The sequence below is a fragment of the Musca domestica genome, unplaced genomic scaffold, assembly GCF_030504385.1.
Source record: "Musca domestica strain aabys unplaced genomic scaffold, Musca_domestica.polishedcontigs.V.1.1 9, whole genome shotgun sequence".
In the NCBI taxonomy this organism is placed as follows: Eukaryota; Metazoa; Arthropoda; class Insecta; order Diptera; family Muscidae; genus Musca; species Musca domestica.
This window is the reverse complement of record NW_026712435.1, coordinates 5276524-5302047: the sequence shown is the minus strand read 5'-3', so window position 1 is coordinate 5302047 and position 25524 is coordinate 5276524. Positions and strand designations below refer to the sequence as shown.

The 25524-nt window shown below is 40.2% G+C and overlaps 1 protein-coding gene across 5 annotated transcripts; it reads right to left on the bottom strand.

The window, feature by feature from the left end:
* Positions 1–1767: 1767 nt before the first annotated feature.
* On the bottom strand, positions 1768–24951 carry LOC101901223 (uncharacterized). Of its 5 annotated transcripts, XR_009344185.1 has the most exons (8): positions 24542–24951; positions 24223–24490; positions 3012–3553; positions 2743–2950; positions 2581–2688; positions 2414–2510; positions 2294–2307; positions 2052–2159 (listed from the first exon to the last, which is right to left on the bottom strand). XR_009344185.1 is itself a non-coding variant. In XM_011297657.3 (7 exons), the coding sequence occupies exons 1-7, from the start codon at positions 24778–24780 to the stop codon at positions 1836–1838; spliced, it is 1542 nt and encodes a 513-aa protein (XP_011295959.1). In that variant the 5' UTR covers positions 24781–24951; the 3' UTR covers positions 1768–1835. The 5 variants fall into 5 exon arrangements, 4 of the variants coding, with proteins under 4 accessions (XP_011295959.1, XP_011295958.1, XP_019895256.1 ...); XM_011297657.3 differs by lacking the exons at positions 2294–2307; positions 2414–2510 and adding an exon at positions 1768–1877 and having other exon boundaries at positions 1932–2066; XM_011297656.3 differs by lacking the exons at positions 2294–2307; positions 2414–2510 and adding an exon at positions 1768–1877 and having other exon boundaries at positions 1932–2111; positions 24542–24949.
* Between the last annotated feature and the right edge of the window lie 573 nt (positions 24952–25524).

The following is a 25524-nucleotide window of genomic DNA, read 5'->3' as shown; positions in this document are numbered from 1 at the left end:
TAAAATGACCAAACATTAGAAAATAAAAATTTAAAAAAATAATTTTCTATATGTTCTGTGAAGTTTAATATTCCTCTGTTAATGCTATGTTAACGGAATGACGTGTCCGCTAGATAAATACGGCATTTATCTTAATGGACCTTACTTGCATATGATTATGCTGACGTAAGGTGTCATGAGAAGGCATCCCGTCGTAGTTCTGAGGGCAGCATTCTGGTAGGTCTGGATGTGCTTCCACTGCATAGCACTAGTATTCGCAGACCACACTGAAGCCGCATAGCTGACCACAGACCGACCTATCGCGTTATAAGAAGTCAACAAGGTTTCCTAGCCCGCACCCAAGCGCTGCCGGCTAGCGCATTGAGGACATTGTTCCTACTTTTCATCTTGTAGCAGATATCTGTGGCTTGCGCGGATGACTTAAACATGCTGTGGAATGTTCGTGATAGGTATTAAATTCCCCTCGACCTGCACATTTAGCTGTGTTCTCATCTCCGCAGACCATGTGGTAAAAAGTGTTGCCGTTAATTTTGGGGCGGATATTTTCATATTCCTCGCGTGGAAGTATGCGGCGAGCTTGCTCTAATGCTGGGGAGGAGTAAAGTCTCAAGAGCCTTATCTACTCGCGACAAGAGCGAAATTAGCCTGTACGATTCGCCTTTACTGGCATCCTTGCCTGGCTTCAGTAGCGGGACCACTCGACCCATTTTCCAGGCTTCGGGCTCTATGTGGGTTGCTAGCGACAGGTAGAGAACTTTCGTTAGGTACTCGACTCCCGTCGTATCCAGCATTACCAGTGAGATTCCGTCTGGGCACAATGCTTTGGATAATATTTGCAATATCACTGTGGTGGTTCCTCCTCGGCGGGAAGAGATCTAATACGATGCAGTACTCCTCGCTTCGCCCTGTCGCTCTCGGGATGCTCGACATATGTTCGGTTAAAATACTCCTCGCACCTCTTCGGATTAGTCACCTTTATGTCGTTAAAAGTGACAGAGGTCCTATCATCCTTTTTCCAGGGTTCGAGAGCGTCTTAAACGTTACCCACAGCTTACTCATATCGGTTCCAATGTTGCAACACTTCAGCTGATATAGCCACTTTTTCCTCTTATGCTCCTATATCAACCGGTTGACTTCCACCGTCAAATCACTGATTCTATGATTAGTGGGGTTGGTACGATGGAGATCATCACGCTCGTTTGCTAATCCCGCTGCCTCTGCTGGGAAGTTCGGTCTTATCTCGGTTATTCGAGCAGCACGTATATAGCAAGCGGCTTCAGCTTTGATGATGTTTCGGAAAATCCATTCTGCTACCCGAACGTCAGAAGGGTTGGGCAGTTCTCTGAAGCGGCGGTTGGTGAATTCTCTGAACTCTGGCCAGTGAGCTTTCCAACCAAAGTCCGGGGTTTTCCTCAATCCCGGCACGAACCAATAAAATCCGGATCAAGCATTCCGGAATATGCTGCTTCCAATGCAGAAAAATAAACAAACACAAACAGACCGAAACTGGGACCGAGACTGGGATGTTGTTGTTTCGAGTTAATCCGTAGAACCCGCTGCCGTGGGATTGAACTCGATGTAGTAGATTTAACCCACGACCGAGGGATTGCATTTTACAAGGCCATACAAATAAGCACTGTGGAAGCAGTTGTGGTAAACATTCACACGCCAGAGCTGCATTTTTAGACAATTATAAGAGTAAGGTTAAACTAGAAAAAAAAATTATACTTATTATTACTAAGAAATGCCCGAAAAGTAATAATGATGTTTGTTTAAAAAATTAATATTTATTTCCTGGCATTTTATTAAAAAACAGAATCAAGATGTTATTTGATTTAGTCTGTACATATTTCAGAATGTTTATCCCACGCAGATATCTGTAAAATAAATAAAATGACATTGTGATTTTGTCGCTATTCCATTTTTTATACCTGGCATTTTTTACTGCAATACCACTGGTTGCCACAGCCTGCACATACGAAACGAGACTCATGGATTTTACATTCTTGGCAATATGGGTATTGATTATTTTTGGGCAAACTCACATTATTTCCTTTGTCATGTTCCTTAAAGTGAGAACTGTCATCAAAATATGAATTGTAGTGATTGTGCTGGAAGAAGTAGGCGAATAAATGAATGTAACTTAAATTGTTTAGTTTTCAAACTACTGATTATTTGGGCTTGACAAATTTGACATACAGAATGACATTACAGAATGAAATAACAGATAATTTGACTGAAATACTATCTGCCCTTGGTCTAATATTAATTGGACTATTCCCAATCGCATTAACCATTGTCGAGTTCCTATCGGAAAATTAATAAAAAAAACATTAGTATTGATATTTTGCAACCTGATCAGATAGAATATCGAATGATCTTTTCGATATTTTGAATGAATATTCTAACTCACACAACTCATTCGAATTTAACCACCCTCCCTGTACTGAATATTTGACAAGTTGATAATGTCGTCAGAAACCTCAAATAAGCAGTAGCTAGTCGCACCACTTCATGTAATTAATAATTTTTCAATGTATGAAATAAAGAAAGTTTGGGAGATTTTATCTATTTTCTTACTTTTCCTATTGATGTAAATAATGCCGCGTCTTCCAAGAATTCTCTCGAATGATAATTATCCGACTTACTTGCTTCAATGATCTGTAGATGTTGTTGTTTTTTCTTATCCTGAGAAATAAAGGAACAATCATTGTTTTACTTAGTCTAATTTTGGTTACATACCTGGGAAATTATTTCTGATTTCTTTTGTTTAAAATCATTTATTATACTTTTAACATCTTTTAATTCACCGCGTTCCCTATATATAGCATTTCCACTCGGCAAGTGTTCATATGTTTCAAAATTTGCCATTTCGTGTACATTGCCGTTGCCGTAAGCCCTTGCTTCCGTAGTATTTGCGTCTGGTAACATGTTACGCGATACTAATAAACTAAAAAAATTAAAACAATGTCTATAAATACATTATATCAACTTTTCTTAAACATTATTACCTGTGAAGTCTGCTAGTGCTGCTTCTTTCGCGTTTCAAATCTTCTGACTTCATATTTGCTCTATTTTCTATTATTTGTTGTATGGAGGTATTCCTCGAATTGGGTGTTGGATCCTTGTCTGATAAATATGATTCCAGTTCCTTTAATTCTAATACTGAATTTTGACGTCGAGATTTTGACAAAGTCTCTTTCATATCAATGGAGTGTTTCTTTCTTGACAGACGGGAATACAACTCCTCTTTGACAATTTTCAAATGTAATATTCGATTCCACTCCGTCTCTTTCGTGTAAAGAATTTCATTTAGTGTTTTAATTTCCTGGGAAATGCTTTTCATCTTATTATCAATAGATGTAATATTGTTATTAACTAGATGTTCAATATGGCGTTTTGCTATTTCGTTATATGTAGGAAAAGTTTCATTGATATGTTTATAAAATTGCGAGTCATCTGTTTTATATCGCTTTTCGTGTGTTCGATATTCTCCTACATATTCATTCTCATTAGGACTGCTGGATCTTGCTCTTTTTTCAACGAATTCAGTCTGAAAAAATATAGTTATGAAGAAGAGATCTTTAGACCTTAATATTACATTAAAAAAGTATATACTGTTTGATTTTGTTTTAAAGATTTTAGGTAATTCCAGGTCAAATTTAATGCATCACATATCAAGAAAATATCCAAATTTGCGATTTACATTTAAACACACCAAACAAAACTGCTGATGAGCCGCTTAACCAACGCCGAAACGCGTAGCATAGTGGTGTGTGATGGTGTCTATCTGACTTTCCTTTCACTGCAAATCTTAGATTATTAAGCTCGCCACGCTTTAACAAGGCAAAACTCTAAAATTTTAAATTCAGCAGAGCTTGGCTGTGGGATTTGAACTGCGGTCCTCGGTGTACAGTGAGCTAGCCATCTCAACGCTCAGATCCATTAACGTCTTTCTACAGCAGCACTATAACAGGTATATGAATTGGAAGCAATATAGCTATTATGCAAAAATAAGCTTTGTTGTGAAAACGATTTGCAAGTAGAACTTGAGTCGAACATAGTGGGTTTTTGATGTTCAATTCGCTTATGCTTAATCGCAATAAATTCGAAAAAATACATCTTTCCAAAGAACATTCCCTATAAGCCATCACCCACACCAAATATGAGCTGCGTAACCAACGCACAGTGGTCGCAGCCATTGATCAATATTCAAAAAATGAAAATCAGATTTTGTTGTTGCAAAATGGTCAGGCTTTATCCCTTTATTGTTGTTTTTATAAAAACAACTTTTGTTTATTAGTGGAGAACGATGGTAATGTTTACCAGGGGGTAAGGCAGGGAATACCTAGGTTTCGGAAAGAGCCACCAATCCTCATCAGTTCCCTTGTCTTTTGTCTGGGACATTCTACCCAGAAGTTATTTTAAAAATAACTTCTATGACAAAAAACATTTTTTTACCCAAGTGACGAGATCGTAAGCTCAATAGAAGATGAACCAAAGAATTAAATTGAGCTTACGATCTCGTCACTTGGGTAAAAAAATGTTTTTAGTCATAGAAGTTATTATACCCTACAACACTATGTGTTGGGGGTATTATAAGTTTGATTGGGCCAGAATTTATGTAACACCTCGAAATATTGGTTTCCCATATAGGAAAGTATATATGGATCTTCCTAGCTCGCCGAGCTGAGTCGATCTAGCTATGTATGTCCGTCCGTCCGTCTGACCATGTTAATTTGTAATCACTCTACAGGTCGCAATTATGGCCCGATCCTTACGAAATTTTGCACGAAGGTGGGGTTAGGGTCAGAATAGATGCCTATTTCTTTTGGAGATGATCGCCAAATGTTTAGTTGTTGAAATGGACCAAATACTGAAAAAATGTCGGATTTTGCAGTAGCTATACAGGTCGCAATTATAGACCAATCGACGCATGTAGCTAGAGTTTAGGGCGGGGAAGAAGCCTACCAATTTGGGTGGTCATCGGATAATATTTAGCGGGTAAAAAGAAGATATGCTTGAAAGATCTCTTATATGTCGAGAACGGCTGAACTGATTTCGACAGTTCTCATTAATTCAGAATGGCCGGAAAGGCAGGAAAGAAAAAACGTCTAAAAAAATCGCATAAAAATATTTCTCTGAAGATGAAAATATTGGTTTTGTAAAATTTTCTCATATTTTTCAATTTTGTCATATTTTTGGCATATTTTCATTTTGAATTAAACATTTGGTAATATTTCTACAGCTTACAAAACTAAGTAGTTAGGATATCAGGATATCATATACAGATCGCATTTATAGCCCGATCCTTACGAAATTTTGCATTGGGGATAAGATGAGGGTCAGAATAGATGCCTACTCTTTTTGGAGATGATCGCTATATATTTAGGGGTTGAAATGGACCAAAAAAACTGCAAATTGTCAGCAGGTCGTAATTATCGCCCAATCCTCACGCACATTTGAATGGGGGTTACCACACATTGCAAAAGCCAAGCAGTTTCGGATGGCCATCCAAAAATATTCAATGTGTGAAATAGTTTGCCAACTTTTGTAGACTAAATACGAAAATGTCCATTCCAGCGACATCTACCAATAAATTGGAAATGAGCAAATTCGTTTAAGTTGCTATTATCCGAAAATTAGAGAACGAAACATGATGGTTTTCTTTTATTATTTGTCACAATATCTTGTGGAGTTCTTTCGAGTATCTCGCCTATATATGGTTTATTATAGTGTTGTAGGGTATTCAACGGTCGGCCCCGCTCGACTGTAGCCTTTGCTTACTTGTTTTTAAAATAACTTCTGGGGAGTCAATTTGTGAGAATTAAATCATACCAACTATGATTATAGTAATAATTAAAAGTCCAGAGGAACTAAATTATATTTGATATATTTCCCCAAATATCGTTGTTACAGAGTGCATATTACGGCTGCGGAGGACAAAAATAACAAATCGGATGAACAATATATAGGGGAGCTATATCTATATCTGAACGGATTTCGATCAAATTTGGCATACTTATTTTCAGATCCAATCTGGTCGTACGTATATTCCATACTATTTGGGCTGATATTACAAGTTTGATGCACTATATAAGGCAAATTGGATGAATATATATGGGAGGTATACCTAAATTTTGACCGATTATCTCCAATTTCAATAGGGCCTTAAGTCAAACAAATTATTTGTGCAAAATTTAACTTTGATTTAACTTTACATTAAATTGTTATTTTATTTTGTTTACAAAAAATAATCAAATTTGGACTTGATTTGTATAAAAAATGCTTCTATTTTTGGAGGTACCTTTTCAGGGGGACTCTACCTGAAATGTCAAATTACATTACAATTCGGTGTAGAAATGTGACAAGAATTGGGCAAACAACCCTTATTAGGGAGCTACGTTGTAAGGGGACCATACCAAAACATGCATCGACCATATCCATTTTGTCCCATTTTTTATTTTTATCCCATCAAGGTACCATAACCAAAGATTCATATTGATATCTGCACTAAAAGTATTTTCGACCACTGTAAAACGCCTCGCAGTTTATTATATGAAATCATTTGGAATATAAGGCATATATATGTACTCATCGAGACCTTTCATTTCAGCTCCGCTTAATAACGCATCTATCATAGTTTTTGTGCAATTCAGCATTTTCTATGCAGTTTCTCTACCGCCAACCCCACTTTGGTTATGCGTTTTCGTCGGGAAATTGTGTAATTTTCCTGTTAAATTAATTTAGGAGAATTGTTTTTATCTTAATACTTGTTGAAACTACGTTGATTTATCAAATGAATTTACCATGGAATTCTGTGAAAACATAAAGCCGTTATGTGGTGAGTCAGACTGGCCAATTTGGAAGCAGATGACCAAGGAGTCTGATCGCAAATACTGTCACAGATGAAATTTTCATGAAAGTAATGGATAAAGAGTCTGCCTATGATATTTGGCAAGCTCTGCATTAGCAATCTTAAGTAACTTCCAAAAATCAATTATTCTTTCTTTCTTTATTTAATTCATACTTAATACTAAAGCCTCCAAGGCCAATTAATTGTATTAATAAAGTACTCAATACCAAGTAGAAAAATTCAAAATAACTTATAATTAACTATTACATCATTAAAAAACAAGTTATATAAGGCTCCCCAGCCAAAACTAAAAAAAAGGCGACGATAAAAATAATTTAAAAATTATTATTAAGAGGAAAATGAAGAAAATAAAAGCTCAAAACAACGAAAATAAAACTAATTGGGATAAATACCAGGATACAGGACATGATTCAACACTTTCAAACGAAAGGCATTATTAGAATGGGAAAAAATTCTAAGCTCAATAAGTAGATAATTCCACAAACGTGCAATACGTACAATAAAAGACTTTTCAAATGTTAGGTTATTTATTCTGGGTATTAATATCTGAGTACTCCTCGTTGACCTGGAAAAACTGAACATGTTAGGCAGAAACCTAGGAACACCACCTCTGATTGGATTCAATACTAGAGAATGTTCAAAACACCACTCTCCAACATGAACAAGACAATTATTAATTTCACTTTCAAAAGCTATAGGATTAATATTAGAATTGGTAAAAACGAGAAACACATCATCCGCATATAAGAGAGGAATGCAATTTACACCATTACAACATTCACAATCCCACGGCAGCGGGTTCTACGACACCGGATTGACCCGAAACAACAACACTCCAGTTTCGGCCAGCGGCTCCCAACCCAGTGTATACATGTTCGTGTTTGTTTATTTTTCTGTTTTGGGAGCAGCACATCCCGGAATGCTTGCTCCGGATTTTTTTGGTCCGTGCCGGGCTTGAGGAAAACCCCGGACCATGGTTCTGTACGGTTTGCCAAAATACCATCCACCATAGATCAGTCTCGGTGCGATGTAATGGATGCAGAGGATGGGTGCATTTTAGAAATTGTTCCGGTTTAACCCGGTTGCGAGACTACAGCGATAGGGACTATGTTGCTTCGTGCTGTACCAACGTAGTCCCCAGTGAGTCCACGACCTCGTCGTCAACTTCCGAGTCGTCGTCGGAGTATGGAACTCCCCCGCAGTCTCCAGAACAGCAACCTTTACCGCAGCACTTAACGCCACATGTTGCTGTTCCAATTCCGGACAATGCATCGTTCTTGCAGTTCAATTGCAACGGACTCCGAGGTAAAATTGATGAGATAGTGGATTTTATGAATCGGAGGAATATTAAGATCGCAGCGGTGCAGGAAACAAAGCTCAATGAAAATTGTAGCTTACAACGTTACAATGGTTACAACGTATTGAGGAAAGATCGCACCAGAAGTGGAGGAGGGGGATTAGCGTTCCTGATACACCATTCTGTTCAATACAGACCTATCTCGCTTGAGCTAGTCTCTAGTGACCCGTACATGGAGTGTATGGGGGTAGCAGTCAAGTGTGGTACTGCCGAGGTAGAGGTGCTTAATGTGTATATCCCGCCGGTTAATAGCTGTGAACTGCGTTACTTGCCTAATATAAGCCCACTTTTGGAAGGCAATAACCGCCTGGTACTAGGGGATTTCAATGCCCACCATGAGTTGTGGCATTCCGTCCTAGGTAATGACCAGAGGGGATCAGCGTTGGCAGAGCAGATTGACTGCTCCACATTTTGCACGGTAAACGAGGATGCCCCCACCCGAATAAGAGGAGAGTGTCACAGTTCGCCAGATTTAACCATCGTGTCACCCGGTCTGATAAATGACGTGACTTGGCAACCCGTCATTTCTCTTGGCTGAGACCATCTCCCGATAATCGTCTCCATCAGCAGATCGCCCGATTTCATAACCTCTGAACGCCGCACTTTCCTTAACCATGGGAAAGCCCACTGGCCCGAGTTCAGAGAGTTCACCAACCTTCGCTTCAGAGAACTGCCCAATCTTCTGATGTTCGGGTAGCTGAAAGGATTTTCCGGGACATCATCAAAGCTGCAGCCGCTCGCTATATACCTGCTGGTCGAATACCCGAAGTAAGACCAAATTTCCCAGCAGAGGCAGCGGGATTAGCGAATGAGCGTGATGAGCTCCGACGTACCAACCCTACTGATCCCAGAGTCAGTGAACTGACAGTGGAAGTCAACCGGTTGGTACAGGAGCATAAGCGGAAAAAGTGGCTAGACCATCTGAAGTGTTGCAACATTGGAACCGATTTGAGTAAACTGTGGGTAACGGTAAAGTCACTCTCGAACCCCGGAAAAAAGGATGATAGGACAGCAGTCACAGTTAACGACGTAACTGTCGTCGTCGGAGTATGGAACTCCCCCGCAGTCTCCAGAACAGCAACCTTTACCGCAGCACTTAACGCCACATGTTGCTGTTCCAATTCCGGACAATGCATCGTTCTTGCAGTTCAATTGCAACGGACTCCGAGGTAAAATTGATGAGATAGTGGATTTTATGAATCGGAGGAATATTAAGATCGCAGCGGTGCAGGAAACAAAGCTCAATGAAAATTGTAGCTTACAACGTTACAATGGTTACAACGTATTGAGGAAAGATCGCACCAGAAGTGGAGGAGGGGGATTAGCGTTCCTGATACACCATTCTGTTCAATACAGACCTATCTCGCTTGAGCTAGTCTCTAGTGACCCGTACATGGAGTGTATGGGGGTAGCAGTCAAGTGTGGTACTGCCGAGGTAGAGGTGCTTAATGTGTATATCCCGCCGGTTAATAGCTGTGAACTGCGTTACTTGCCTAATATAAGCCCACTTTTGGAAGGCAATAACCGCCTGGTACTAGGGGATTTCAATGCCCACCATGAGTTGTGGCATTCCGTCCTAGGTAATGACCAGAGGGGATCAGCGTTGGCAGAGCAGATTGACTGCTCCACATTTTGCACGGTAAACGAGGATGCCCCCACCCGAATAAGAGGAGAGTGTCACAGTTCGCCAGATTTAACCATCGTGTCACCCGGTCTGATAAATGACGTGACTTGGCAACCCGTCATTTCTCTTGGCTGAGACCATCTCCCGATAATCGTCTCCATCAGCAGATCGCCCGATTTCATAACCTCTGAACGCCGCACTTTCCTTAACCATGGGAAAGCCCACTGGCCCGAGTTCAGAGAGTTCACCAACCTTCGCTTCAGAGAACTGCCCAATCTTCTGATGTTCGGGTAGCTGAAAGGATTTTCCGGGACATCATCAAAGCTGCAGCCGCTCGATTTTGTCGCCAGTAGCAAAGACTCTCGAGGCCTTACTCCTCCCCAGTATCAGAGGAAGCTATTCAGTTGCTAACCATCAACACGGTTTCCGTCCACTACATAGCACTACAACAGCATTGCACGCCATATCCACACATATCAGTCGAGGACTCAACCAGAACAGGCCGTGCCACAGAACAGTAGTGGTGGCTCTCGACCTATCAAAGGCCTTTGATACCGTCAACCGTGCCACGCTGTTCGAGGACGTTGAGAACACTACTACTAACTATATGTGTGGACGCCAGTCGTACGTGGAATTCCGGAATAAGAAGTCCAAGCCTCGCAGAGTGAAACAGGGAGTTCCCCAAGGTGGGGTGATATCTCCGGAACTGTTTAACCTCTACCTTTCCGGAATTCCGCGCCCTCCAGACGGCATCGAGATCGTAACTTATGCGGATGATTGTACGATTATGGCGTCGGGTCCTGTAGTTGATGACATATGTGTCAGGGTGATTAACTATCTCGCGGAGCTTGCGGCCTTCTTCCACTCGAGGAATATGAAAATATCCGCCACTAAATCGACGGCAACACTATTTACCACATGGACTGCGGAGATGAGAACACAGCTGAATGTGCAGGTCGAGGGGCATATAATTCCGACCACCAACTACCCCAAAATCCTTGGGGTCACATTCGATAGCGTGTTCAAGTCTTCCGCGCAAGCCACAGCTATTTGCGATAAAATGAAAAGTTGGAACAAGGTCCTCAAGGCGCTAGCCGGCAGCACTTGGGGTGCGGATAAGGAAACCTTGTTGACCTCTTATAAAGCGATAGGTCGGTCTGTGGTTAGCTATGCGGCTCCAGTGTGGTCGGCGAATACAAGTGCAACGCAGTGGAAATGTATTCAGACCTGCCAGAATGCCGCCCTGAGAACTGCAACAGGGTGCCTCCTCATGACGCCTGTGGACCACTTACATGAGGAGACGAAGGTTCTTCCCTTACGTCAGCATAATCATATGCTTTCGTTGCAGTACCTGCTTGGGTGTTATCGCGGGAGTCACCCTAACCACCATATGGTGGATAGAACTCCCCCACCCAGGCGTGTCAGGAAGGACCTGCACGATCTAGAGAGAGAGGTCCAGCGATATAAGAGAGAGCCTCTAGATCATGAAGCCTATCAAGCGGGTCTGAATAGCATTCATACTGATGCAGTCACAGGTAGTTAATAATTACAGTATGAATGCCATACTCGGAGTCCACCCCCCATCCATTGCAGCTGAAGAACGTCGGCTGCCTAGGCAAACCAGGATAGTTTTGGCCCAACTATGTTCAGGATGGTACAGCCGTCTCAATTCGTATTGGGCACGAATTGATGAGGATGTGCGGAACGCCTGCCCAGCGTGCGATACAGGCCCGCACAACACGCTGCACTTGTTTAATTGTCCTGCCAAACCTACCCAACTCCGTCCAGAGGATCTATGGCTACAGCCCATAAAGGTAGCAGAATTCCTAAACCTGGACATTGAGGAAGAACCAGATTAGTCGAAAAAAACAACAGAACGTGTAAAACTGCTACAACAACAACATTACAACATTCAGAGAGGTTATTGACATATAAAATGAAAAACAAAGGACCTATTACGGAGCCCTGCGGAACACCACACGAAAGCAATGCCACACTTGAGGATCTGCCATTGTTATAAACGAATTGGGATCTACCAGACAAATATGATAAAATAAGATAACAAGCTGTCTCAGAAAAATCGAACTCATACATCAGTTTACTGAGTAATATTTGATGAGAAAGAGAATCAATTAGAGAAACAATTACAGTATTCTTTTTAAGGTTCGTGTTAGATCTCACTAACTCAGTTAAGTAAAGAAGCAAACTGGTGGTATTATGATTCCTACGGAAAGCAAATTGACCATTATATAACTTGCCTGCAATATGAGCAAGCATTTGGTGCTTCATAACATGCTCATACACTTTAGCCATCACAGGGAGAATTGATATAGGCCTGAGATCATCAGGGCCATGAACAACATTCACCTTTGGAATTGGAACGACACGAGCTTGCTTCCACAAACAAGGAAACACAGACGACATCAAAACAGAATTGACCAAATCTAAAATAATATCACTCACATATGGAAAGATTATTTTCAAAAAATCCGCAGGTATTCCATCAACTCCGACTGATTTAGACTTTATTCTGTTTAGTGCATTAATAATTTCTTCCATACGAACGCAACTAAAAGAAAATCTATCACTGCGTGCGTTAGACAATTGCAAATCAATATTAGGCATATGTGAGTTCCTATATTGAAAAAAATTGTTCAGATCATCAACATCAATGTCAAGAGACACATCATCATCACCAATACAACCCGAAGCCCTAAAAAAACGCCAAATAGCAGTTGAACCCAACGTATTAAATTTCTTAGAGTAATACTTTCTACGCTCACGACGAATAACTAACTTCGCTCTATTACGATAACAACAAAAAATTTTCCAATTATCATTGCTTTTATTATCAAGGTTAGCCTTAAAAGCCAAATCACGAAGTGATCGAGCGCGTGTAATGGATTTGAACTAATCCAATTATCATCAGATCGCATTTTTCTATGCACCAAAGGAACATAATCACACAACCCCAACAAAAGATTTGATATTTGAGAACATTTAGCGTCAACATCCACAACATTCAGCATATCAATATTAAAGGCTGATAGATAAGAAAAAAAAAACCGGCAAGTCAACACAAAAGTAATCTCGATACTCAACAAAATCACAAAATGTATTAACACCAATATTTAACGATGCAAAAATGAGTGAATGGTCAGATATCGATGGATATATTGCCTGATCAAGCAGAGAAGACGCACGATGTGTAACATCATAGTGAGTAGGTTTGGAATTATGAAAAACTGTCAAGTTTAACCGGAAGCAGACTGAACGGACAGACATAGATTTATGCGGATCAAACTTATTAGTATTAAAGTCACCCACCATAACAATTTTTGAATACTCTAAAAATAAATTACTATGAATATCTTCAAAAACATTAATATCACCTGAAGGAGGATGATACACAACACAAAACAGAGCATTTTCATCGCCAGACATAACATCAATAAAAAGCGATTCACATTTACCTATCACAGATGATCTGAAAACAACTTTATGAGTAATATCACTAGAAATATATATACCAACACCACCACCTCTAGAGTGGTGCAAGAAACCAAAACGTATTTAATATAATCATTGTTGCTGATCACCGGCCCCAAATTAGTACTAAAAGACAATTAGTACTAAAATACATAAGACGTAGTTGTGGCGGGGAAACAATTATAAGAATTCAACAAAATTACACTAATAAAATATAATTTCAATAAATTCATAATGAAAAATAAATACTATAAAATGAATTAAAAAAAAAATAAATCAAATAATCCAGCACAAAAGCAGGATAAGAAAATGAATGGAATCGAAAGCAATTAAATTAATCAAAAATTAAAACAATTCAGAAAAAAAATCAATAGAAATTTTAATTAGAAAAAAAAAAATATTGATTTGCAAATTTAATTCCCACCGCTTTCCGCATCCGCAAGCAATGACTCACATTGACTAACGTTGTAAGTATCCTCTCTACCATCAGAAAAAACCAGCCATGCCTTTACAAGATCAGAATTCAATATCTTAAATTTCTTGACTACTTTAAGGCGACGCAGTTTTTCGCAAACAAAGTTTAAATGCGATGCAGCAGGCGAAAAATGATCATTAAGGTACCCTCTGTTATTTAAAGCAACAGCTTGGACACCAAGTAGATCACAGATTTTGCAAGTTTTAAAATATTCTCTCATGATGCTATCACGCAACGCAACTTTGTTAAATTTAACAAGAATCTGTTTTTTACGATTAATATAACATACATGATTGATGTCCTGGCTGGTTATAGGTATGTTATAGAATGATCCCAGGCAACTTCAAATCATCCAAACCTTCAGGCAACCCTCCTATGCGGATGTCAGACCGATTAATCCGTTTATGCATTACATTGTCTTCCCGTTCAAGCGCAACAAACTTCGTAGCAGTAGAAGATTCAATCCGCTGCACATTGTCATTACATTGCTTAATGTCAGTCCTCATTTCAGCAATGCATGAGCTCACTTCCTTCTTTATGTCATCCAAAACAACTTTAAGACTATTTTGCTGCGTCTGGTAACTAGCAATAAAGTTATCTAATTTAGCAGTCAGACTATTAATTTTGTCAACGACACCATCAGAAGTAGGGTTGTTGCATAAATTTGGCTCACATGAAGGGCAAATGTAAACAAACGATTTTACCGATTTCAAAACATTCAAGTACTTCTCATCAATGTTTGCACAAACAGTATGGATCCAGCAGTTGCAAGCTTTACAAAGAACACTAGGCTGTGTCTTCGTAACATTATAATTACAAATTTTACATTTGGCAGCTGGCATAACTGAGGTTCATAGCAAACAGCAACAAAAAAGAATATGTCCGAAAGAACCACAAATGGCAGCAACAATAGCAACACAGCAGGATTATGCAACACACAAAAATTGTAAAATTTTCCAAAAATTTTATAATTCAACACGAGACATCCATTCAATGCAATTATATTTCAGCTATATTATATCCAACGTTTGTTTATATACGTAGTTAAGGCAAGTAAACAGCAAATAAACAAAAAGATCAGCTGCGATAAAAAAAACACTTCTACTCAGCCATAGGGATCTATTCAAACTGTGCACGAAACTATTTTCTATTGAATGAATAGCAGAACGTTTCTGCAAATATATCAAAGCTCAAAAGCCAATGGATTGAAATCAACGCTGCTTTGGTAATAAAAGGTATGTTATGGGTGTGCAGTGGGACTGGAGTGTGCACCTTTGATTGTTGGAGATGCTGGTCTTTGGACTTTATTGTTGAAATGTGTGTATAACAAATTAATATCTACAATATACCACATAGCTGAACCCGGCGAGCTTCGCTACTCCTTTCGCTTTTATATGATTTACAATTTTTTTGGCTTAAAAAATAATACAACAAACTCAAAAATTTAAAAAAACGTAATTATTGTAATACTTCAATGCGTAAACAAACAATTAGTTCAGTAAAAATTAAATTGTGCGTTACTATTGTTATCCTATTTATTAATTGTTTTGTAACTTTGTAGTTTTTTCCCTGAAGATGGCTGTCGAAGACAGTCGAAATATCGGAAAATGAAAATCAAAATTATAAAAATAAAACACTGATGTTTTCAATTGACCTTAAGCCAAAATAAAGTTAATAAGAGTTAAAAGAAATAGAATATTCATTCCGCTATAAAAAGGATATAAAATAGAATTAACCATGGAATTCTGTAAAAAACAAAAAGCCGTTATGTGGCGAGTCACACTGGCGAATTTGGAAGCGGAAGATCAAGGTGTCTGATCACAAACACTATCACGAATTACATTTTCATGAAAGTAATGGATAAAGAATCTGCCTATAATATTAGCAATTTGAAGCAACTATTTTTTTTTTTTTTTTGAATGGATAGTAGAACGTTTCTACAAATATATCCAATCTCAAAAGCCTATGGTTTGGTAATAAATGGTGAAAAAGAACTACCAGAATTGCTGTTAATATGCAAGATATTACATGATGATGATGCTAACACGAGATGAAGATATATTCATATAAAACTTCTTATGCACCTCAGTTTATTTGAAAGAAATTTCAAGAAATCTGATGGTACAAATGAATGTGACCCCTAATACCTTGAGGTAGTTTGTGGTCAGAATTATAGCAACATCGACCTGTACATTCAAGGATGGCCGTCGATTTAGTGGCGGATATCTTCATATTACTCGCAGTGAAAAAGGCGGTAAATTCAACAAGGTAAGCCGATTAACAACCGATCGCAAATGTCATGGGTCCGGACGCCACAAGCGTACAATCATCAGCATACGTTACGATCTCTATGCCTTCAGAAGGGCGAGGAACTCCGAAAAGGTAGAGGTTAAACAGTTCCGGAGACATCACCCACCCTTTGAGAACTTCCAGTTTCACTCTACGGGCTTTTGACTTCTTGTTTGAGAATTCCAAGTACGGCTGGCGCCCACACATGTAGTTTACTATCCCACGTTTCAAACTTGGCCGGAGGGAGGGTGCGCTCAATGTCCTCGAACAGTGTGGCATGATTGACTGCATCAAAGGCTTTTGATAAATCAAGTGCCACCATAACTTTTCTATTGTTGTAGCAGTTTTAACATGCTCCGTTGTTTGTTTTCTAACTAATCCGGTTCATCCTCAATGTCCAGGTTTAGGAATTCTGCTACCATTATGGGCTGTAGCCAAAGATCCTCTGGACGGAGTTGGGTAGGTTTGGCTGGACAATTAAACAGGTGCAGCGTATTGTGCGGGCCTGTATCGCACGCTGGGCAGGCGTTCCGCACATCTTCGTCAATTCGTGCCCAATACGAATTGCGACGGCTGCACCATCCTGAACGTAGTTGGCCAAAACTACCATGGTTTGCCTAGGCACCCGACGTTCTTCAGCTGCAATGGATGGGGGGGGGGGTGTACTCCGAGTATGTCATTCGTACTGTAATTATTAACTAACTCTGCGACTGCATCAGTATGAATGTTATTCAGACCCGCTTGATAGGCTTCATGATCTAGGACTCTCTCTTATATCGTTGGACCTCTCTCTCTAGATCATGCAGGTCCTTCCTGACACGCCTGGGTGGAGGAGTTCTATCCACAATATGGTGGTTAGGGTGACTCCCACGATAACACCCAAGCAGGTACTGCAACGAAAGCATATGATTATGCTGACGTAAGGGAAGAACCTTCGTCTCCTCATGTAAATGGTCCACAGGAGTCATGAGGAGGCGCCCTGCTGCAGTTCTCAAGGCGGCATTCTGGCAGGTCTGAATACTTTTCCACTGCGTTGCACTCGTATTCTCCGACCACACTGGAGCCGCATAGCTAACCACAGACCGACCTATCGCTTTATAAGAGGTCAACAACGTTTCCTTATCTGCAACCCAAGTGCTGCCGGCTAGCGCCTTGAGGACCTAGTTCGTTCCCACTTTTCATTTTATCGCAAATTGTTTTGGCAGAAGACTTTCGGAAGACTTGAACACGCTATCGAATGGGACCCCAAGGATTTTGGGCCCCTCGACCTGCACATTCAGCTGTGTTCTCATCTCCGCAGTCCATGTGGTAAATAGTGTGGCCGTCGATTTAGTGACGGGTATTTTCATATTCTTCGCATGGAAGAAGGCGGCAAGCTCCGCGAGATAGTTATTCACCCTGACCAAATGTCATAAACTACAGGACCCGACGCCATAATCGTACAGTCATCCGCATAAGTTACGATCTCGATGCCGTCTGGAGGGCGCGGAATTCCGGAAAGGTAGAGGTTAAACAGTTCCGGAGATATCACCCCACCTTGGGTAACTCCCTGTTTCACTCTACGACCTCTTTGATAGGTCGAGAGCCACCACTACTGTTCTATGACACGGCCTGTTCTGGTTGAGTCCTCGATTGATATGTGTGGATATGGTTTGCAATGCTGTTGTAGTGCTATGTAGTGGACGGAAACCGTGTTAATGATTAGCAACTGAATCTGATAATGGGGAGGAGTAAGGCCTCGATAGTCTTTGCTACTGGCGACAAAAGCGAAATTGGCTTGTATGATTCGGCTTAGCTGGCATCCTTGCCAGGCTTCAGTAGCGGGACCACCCTGCGCATTTTCCAGGCTTCAAGAACTTTGTGGGTGGCTAACGACAAGTTAAGGACTTTGGTTAGATACTCAACTCCCGGTGTATCCAATTGCTTCAACATTACCATTGATATTCCGTCCGTGCCCAACGCTTTAGATGACTTAGCGTTTCGGATGACATTCGCAACCATCGTAAACTGTGGAGGAACATCCTCTTATACGACGTAGTACTCTTCGCCTCGTCCTATCACTCTCGGGGTGCTCGACAAATTGGCGGATCAGTCACAGTTACGTCATTAAATGTGACTGCTGTCCTATCATCCTTTTTCCCAGGGTTCGAAAAAAAGTTGCAGCACTTCAGATGGTCTAGCCACTTTTTCCGCTTATGCTCCTGTACCAACGTGTTGACTTCCACTGTCAGTTCACTGACTCTGGGATCAGTAGGGTTGGTACGTCGGAGCTCATCACGCTCATTCGCTAATCCCGCTGCCTCTGCTGGGAAATTTGGTCTTACTTCGGGTATTCGACCAGCAGGTATATAGCGAGCGGCTGTAGCTTTGATGATGATTATTGCCTTCCAAAAGTGGACTTATATTAGGCAAGTAACGCGGTTCACAGCTATTAACCGGCGGGATATACACATTATGCACCTCTACCTCGGCAGTTCCACACTTGACTGCTACCACCATACATTCCATGTATGGGTCACTAGAGACTAGCTCAAGCGAGATAGGTCTGTATTGAACAGAATGGTGGAACAGGAACGCTAATCCACCTCCACTTCTGGTGCGATCTTTCCTCAATACGTTGTAACCATTGCAACGTTATAAGCTACAATTTTCATTGAGCTTGGTTTCCTGCACCGTTGCTTATAAAATCCACTATCTCATCAATTTTACCTCGGAGTCCGTTGCAATTGAATTGCAAGAATTGGAACAGCAACATGTGGCGGTAGGTGCTGCGGTAAAGGTTGTTGTTCTGGAGACTGAGGGGGAGTTCTATACTCCGACGACGACTCGGAAGTTGACGACGAGGTCGAGGACTCACTGGGGACTACGTTGGTACAGCACGATGCATCATAGTCCCTATCGCTATAGTCTCGCAACCGGGTTAAACCGGAACAATTCCTGAAATGCGCCCATCCTCTGCATCCATTACATCGCTCCGAGACTGATCTATGGTGGATGGTGTTTTGGCAAACCGTACAGAACCATGGTCCGGGGTTTTCCTCAAGACCGGCACGTACCAAAAGAATCCGGAGCAAGCATTCCGGGATGTGCTGGTCCCAATACAGAAAAATAAACAAACACGAACATGTATACACTGGGTTGGCAGCCGCTGGCCGAAACTGGAGTGTTGTTGTTTCGGGTCAATCCGGTGTCGTAGAACCCGCTGCCGTGGGATTGGCCTGTTCTGGTTGAAACCTCGGCTGACATGTGTGGAAATGGCATTTAAAGCTGTTGTTGTGCTATGCAATTTTCGGAATCCATGTTGATGATCAGCTACTGGGAAACACTCTCTTATGCTGGGGAGGAGTGATATCTCCGAATATTAGAAAGAAATATGGAGGAGGAGTGATATCGGCCACTGTGCAAAATGTAGAGCTATCAATTTGCTCAGCCAGTGCCATGCCTCTCTGGTCATTACCTAGGACGGAATGCCATAATTCATGATGGGCATAGAAAACCCCTAGCACCAGACGATTATTGCCTACCAGAAGTGAAATGATATGTTGATATGTTGTTGAGCAACTCTACCTCGGTGGTTTCACACTTGACCGCTACCCCCATACATTCCATGTACGGGTCACTGAAGTCAAGCTCATGCGAGATAGGTCTGTACTGGACAGAGTAATGCAATAGGAACGCAAATCCTCCATCCCTGGAGCGATCCTTCCTCAGTACGTTGTATCCATCACAACTATGAAGCCTGCAGGTGGTACTCAGCTTCGTTTCCTGGATCGCTGCGACCTTGATGTTCTTCCGACTCATGAAGCTTACGATTTTGTTAATCTTACCTCGGAGACCATCACAATTGAACTGGAGAAGTGACGCATTTTCCGGAAATTGAATAGCAATGTGTGGCGTCATCTGCTGCATAAATTGCTGTTGAGGAGATTACGGGGGAGTCTCATACTGCGACGACGATGAGGATGCCGAAGATGAAGACTCACTGGGGTCTACATTGACGCAGCAGGAAGCATTGTAGTCCTGTATCCGATTTTAAATGCACCCAATCCATGCATCCTTTGCATCTCACCGATCTGTGGTGGATGCGATTACGACAAACGGAGTAGAACCATGGTCCGGGGTTGGTCTCGATCCTGGCTCGGACCAAGAGAATGAGGAGTAAACATTCGTGGTAATGTTGCTCCCACATCAGAAAAATGGACGAACACGGACATGTATTTGCTGGGTTGGCGGCCCCTAGTCGAAGATTTGTACCTCCGAGTCAATCCGGTACATAGATGATTACTCAACATTCCGTGGTGGCCACGTGAGATGCTTGCACATTCCAGATGCCAAGAACACACCGTTAAAAAATTGCTCAGTTGTAATGGAGGTGAATCTAACAATGTAGAAGTGAAGAAAATTATTGCGCAACGCGGGGTAAGTCAAACGTTTACTGTAATAACAATACAAAACGGTTAAGAAACAGTTATAATAATTAATTACATCAGCGATGAGTTTGTAATGATGTCACATGAATTCCGTTAACCAAACAGAACCTCCAGCTGTTTAAAGTGCTGAGAGATTCAAATGGATACAAGCAATGAAATCAGAGACGAAATCATTAAATAAAAAAAACATGGGTACTCTAATTGTTTTGCTGTTGTTATTTTCATAGTGAAATATCAAATACAAAATGGGCTCAATATCAAGGTCGATTAAAAGTTTTGTCATCACAATTTTGTACGGCGACAGATATATTCAAAAATCGACTTCACATCGACTGTTGTTGTTGTTGACAATGATAATAGCAATCATTCATGGGTATCGACAAAAAAAATACAACACTCATACCGTTATTGTCGCCTTGACTTAATTTTGAGACGACGACAACAACCTTTCACATATGTCATCTACCACTGGACCCCACGCCATAATCGTACAATCATCAGCATACGTTACGATCTCTATGCCGTCAGGAGGGTGAGGAATTCCGGAAAGGTAGAGGTTAAACAGTTCCGGAGACATCACCCCACCTTTGAGAACTTCCAGTTTCACTCTACGGGCTTTTGACTTCTTGTTTGGGAATTCCACGTACGACTGGCGTCCACAAATATAGTTGATTATCCAACGGAGGGTAGTTCTCTGCACGCCCCCAACCAGTGTGGATATAACGTATTGAGGAAGGATCGCACCAGAGGTGGAGGGTGAGCGTTCCTATTATAAAACGCTGTCCAGTACAGACCTATCTCCCTGAGCCTAACTCTAGTATCCAATACACGGATTGTATGAAGATGCTACCATTAAATAGTTGGGTCCAGCATTATATGCGCAACCTCATTTGACTTCTGATAGGAAATTACATGAATTATAGCATTCCGTCCTAGGAAATGACCAGAGGGACTTGGTGCTAGCCAAGCAAACTGATTTCCCCGGGCATATTCCTATATATACAGAGGTGGTTTCCTTTTAAAGGGCCCTTGGAAGTCCTGTATCTAAAAGGCCTCTCGAAAGAAGAATACCTTTCGAAGGCCCTCCATCTGTATGGATACTTTTTGTAGATCCTCCATTTGTGAAAGACTCCCTGAAGGTCGCTTATCTACAGATTAACACTTGAAAGTAGCTCCTGTCTTTTAAGAGGTCCTGCGCAGATAAGTGAGTGACAATTTTACAAAAACCTGTGAAGTGTTTATTCGGGCTTAGACCGCCTCACTATTATTGTCGCCATAAACAGACCGCCCGACTGCATGACTCTTTCCATGATACTTTCCTTAATCATTAGAAAGCCATTTGGTAAGAATTCATTGAATATACCAATCGCCGCTTCAGGGAACTGACCAATCCATCTGATAGCAGAGAGCAGATAGGTGTTTCCGGGATATCATCAAAGCTGCAGCTGCTTGTCGAATAACTGAAAGAAGACCAAATTTCTCAGCAGAAGCAAATGAGCTAGATAGGCTTCGTCGCACTAACCCTAATAGTCCAAGAGTCGGGGAACTAATGCTGGAGGTAACAAGGTTAATTTGCGAGCATTATCGTAAAAAGTGGATAGAAATCTGAAGCATTGCAACATCAGAACCAGATCAAGTAACTTGACGGTTAAGTCGCTCTCGATCCCGATCAAATAGGATGATTATTTAACGAAGTGACATATCCGGAGACGCGGGAGTTATTTCTAACAGACAATTACCCACGACAGTGACAGGGGTTACGAATTCTAGTTGACCATCAACGCGGATTCCGGATATTAGCTGCGGACTCAGCCAGAACAGGCGACAGAACAGTTAGGGTTCCGCTAAATGTGTCAAAAGCTTTTGATATTGTTAATCTCGTCACACTGTTTGAGGACATTGAGCAGCACTTGGGGATCTGATAAAGGGACCTTGTTGACCTCTTTTAACACGATGAACCGGTCTGTGCGACTCCGGTGTGGTCCGCCAATGTAAGGGTTACTCAATGGAAAAACATTCAATCCTGCCAGAACAACAACAACAAGAACCGCAACAGGGTGCTTCCTTATGACTCCCGTTGATAATCTACCTGAGGAAAATGCAGTCAATGTAATACCTGATTGGGTGTTATGAGCAGAATGCAGAGTGAATACCATTCTCGGCGATCATCCACCTCTTTGAGGGATTGGAAAAAATGACTACTTTTTATAGACGACTTCTTCAGTTTTAGAGTGATCCGATTGCTGAAGTGAATCTGAAGTGGAAGGCAAGTTTTGCAATACACTTTTTGGCAGAAACCTTAAGGTAAATGTGGTGAATATATAGAAAAATCGAAAAGTATTAAACTTTAACTTACCACACTTTACTCTCTACAGAAAAATGTTGATGCTAAAAGGAAAAGTCGCACTCGTGGAAATGGGTAGATTATAGACGCTAATTTATCAAAGTTTCCGAGTTGACACTCGGTTCTGGATGTAGTATGCTGTTGACATGTCCCAGAATGAATCGCCAAAATAATGAGATTGTTTTTCTTGGATGATTCCAAAAAAAAGGTTGCCATGAGATCGACCAGTGGTCTCACATTAGAAACAATTTGAAACAAGGTACATTACAGATTGTGAGGAACTTTCAGATTCTGTTACAAACAGTGATGAGAGTCATGCAAAGAGGTCTGTCAACAACAGGAAAATCAAGAAGCAATCCGTTATGCGCATATTCAGGAGGAGGGTGAGGATGAGAAGGGTCAAAAATTACGCGACTTCAAGAGATAAACTAAGGGTATAGATGCTAACGAATCATAGATGAAATTTAATTGACAAATTACGATCCATAACCGAAAACATACGAAAAGCCATGAAAGAGTTATGATAGAGACTAAATGCTTAATACAATGCAACTGTCAAAAAGAAGGAAAGCGAAACGCAGTTAACGGGGTTTCAAAATTAAGACACTGCAAAGCAAAATTTGGTTGTTTAGCATATAGATGCAAAAATGGAATTTCTGGAATATTGGAATATTGTAAAACCAAAATTTTTGAAGATGGAAATTAGAAAAATTGTTGTTTGTTAAACATGACCATATATAGTTTAGCGGAAGCTTCAATATAATGGACTAACTTATTGAATGAAACATTGTAAGTGACGTCTGTCTTTATTCCGGATACATATTACAGCGTTACCTAAAATTCGACGTTTTTCACCACACAATTTAAACGAGAGTTACCCAAGTACGTTGGACGTACAAAATCTCAAGGTTGAACATTTTCAACATTGATAATTTTTGTTGCAGTCACAAAAAGTTTAAAATCTGTCAGAAGAAGATTGGATAGTAAAGCACTTGGTGCACACCGAAGGCATAAAATTAAACTTAAGTAACATTCAAAATGAAAACTTGGAATTAATTGACTATGGTGACACATAATGGGCTGATTATCAAAAGGGGAGTAAGCCAACCTGTAATTCTCAGGTTATTTTTTCTATTGATAAATCTTATCTCGGCAGCGAAATACCCGTTTATTTTATCCAATCTTTCGAATGAAATACCAGGTGGGTCCCCGGCGTAAGATGAAATTTATTGATGATGAATATATAAATCCGAGAATTACGTATACAGAAAATATATAATTTCCGCGGAGCCATTTTAATGGCATATGTGATTGATGTATAAATATATTGAAATTACCTGGCTTGATTGAGTATTAGTATGTTTTGTTTCCGAAACTTCATTGGACACATCTATATTGACAGCGCTTTTTTCTGATAAATTTTTGGTGTCCAACTGAGTATGCTTTGGCATTTTATTTTCCATGGAAATATTTTTCGCAAGATTTCCAAAAATTTCACCATCTCCTCCTAAGCATACAATGTCATCCGCATCAATTTTTTTGTTTTCAATACAATTTTTAGCAATGTGGCATTTATATCTTTCCCGGTTTTTTTTGTTATTTAACCTAAGAATTAAACTTGTAATTATGAAAACATTCCATTTTATAGATACCCACCATTTAATAGATTTGTTCTTATATATTACTGATATTTTATTTCTCCTTATGAGCGAACTAAGCTGTTTCTGTTTTTTGTCATTTTGCCATTTTGGGCTTTCATTTTTGTCATCATGATGGGGTGCAGGAATTTTATAACCCTGTGCTCTAATAGCATCATTCATCAGGCCATCGTCGTCGTCATCCTCGCTGTATTCGTCGCTGCTAATAATTTCTTCCTTCTCTTCATATAAATCCATGTTCGAATTCTTGCGGAAGTTATATGTAAAATTACTTATATAGCAGAGTTGCTTAACGCATACGAGTAATATTTATGAAATAATTTGAACAATAATACTTAATCCAGTGTTTTGGTGCAAAAAATAAATACATACAGCCACTTGAAAATACTAAGCAAGGGTTTTATAAATCCGTTTTTATGCATTAGATATTCTATACATTTATGTGTCAATTTACACGTACCATGGTAGAAGAATATAGGTAGCTGCTGGGACAATGAACTGTCAAACCAATTTTGGAATTGAAAATGTCGAATGAAAAATTATTTAAATTTGTAAAAATTGTTGAAAAACGCGAATTATAATAGCCTCCGAATGACGTAGTATAAGAAAACATAAAAAAATCTACTTATATTTGAAAAAACATTTAAAAATTTTTGACATATCAATGCTCCCAAGCGTTGATGCATCTACCTGTATTCTTCTGCCATGACACGTACCATGGCATAGTAAAAAGCAGAGTTACCTAACAGCGAAAGCTCCTAGAACATTTATACTATAAATCATAGATCAAGGTCGGTTATTACATCTTGCCGATAAATCGTTTTCGTTATTACAAGTTTCATTTAAGTATGAACTGTCCGATAAGCAAAAGGTCAGACAATCTTCCCTTTACCTTTTAACATAAAGTTTATTGAATTCATGTTGCCATATTTTTTATTGATAATGTGGCAACAACAGCAAAATTCACTTAAATGAAAAAAT

Excerpts from the sequence above, each read along its gene's own strand:
- LOC101901223 (XM_011297656.3), bottom strand. The coding sequence starts at position 24,780 with ATGGATTTATATGAAGAGAAGGAAGAAATTATTAGCAGCGACGAATAC. Across the intron at positions 2,951-3,011 it reads AGCACTAGCAGACTTCACAG|TTTATTAGTATCGCGTAACA; the intron begins GTAATAATGTTT and ends TAATTTTTTTAG. Across the intron at positions 2,689-2,742 it reads AATCAGAAATAATTTCCCAG|GATAAGAAAAAACAACAACA; the intron begins GTATGTAACCAA and ends TTTATTTCTCAG.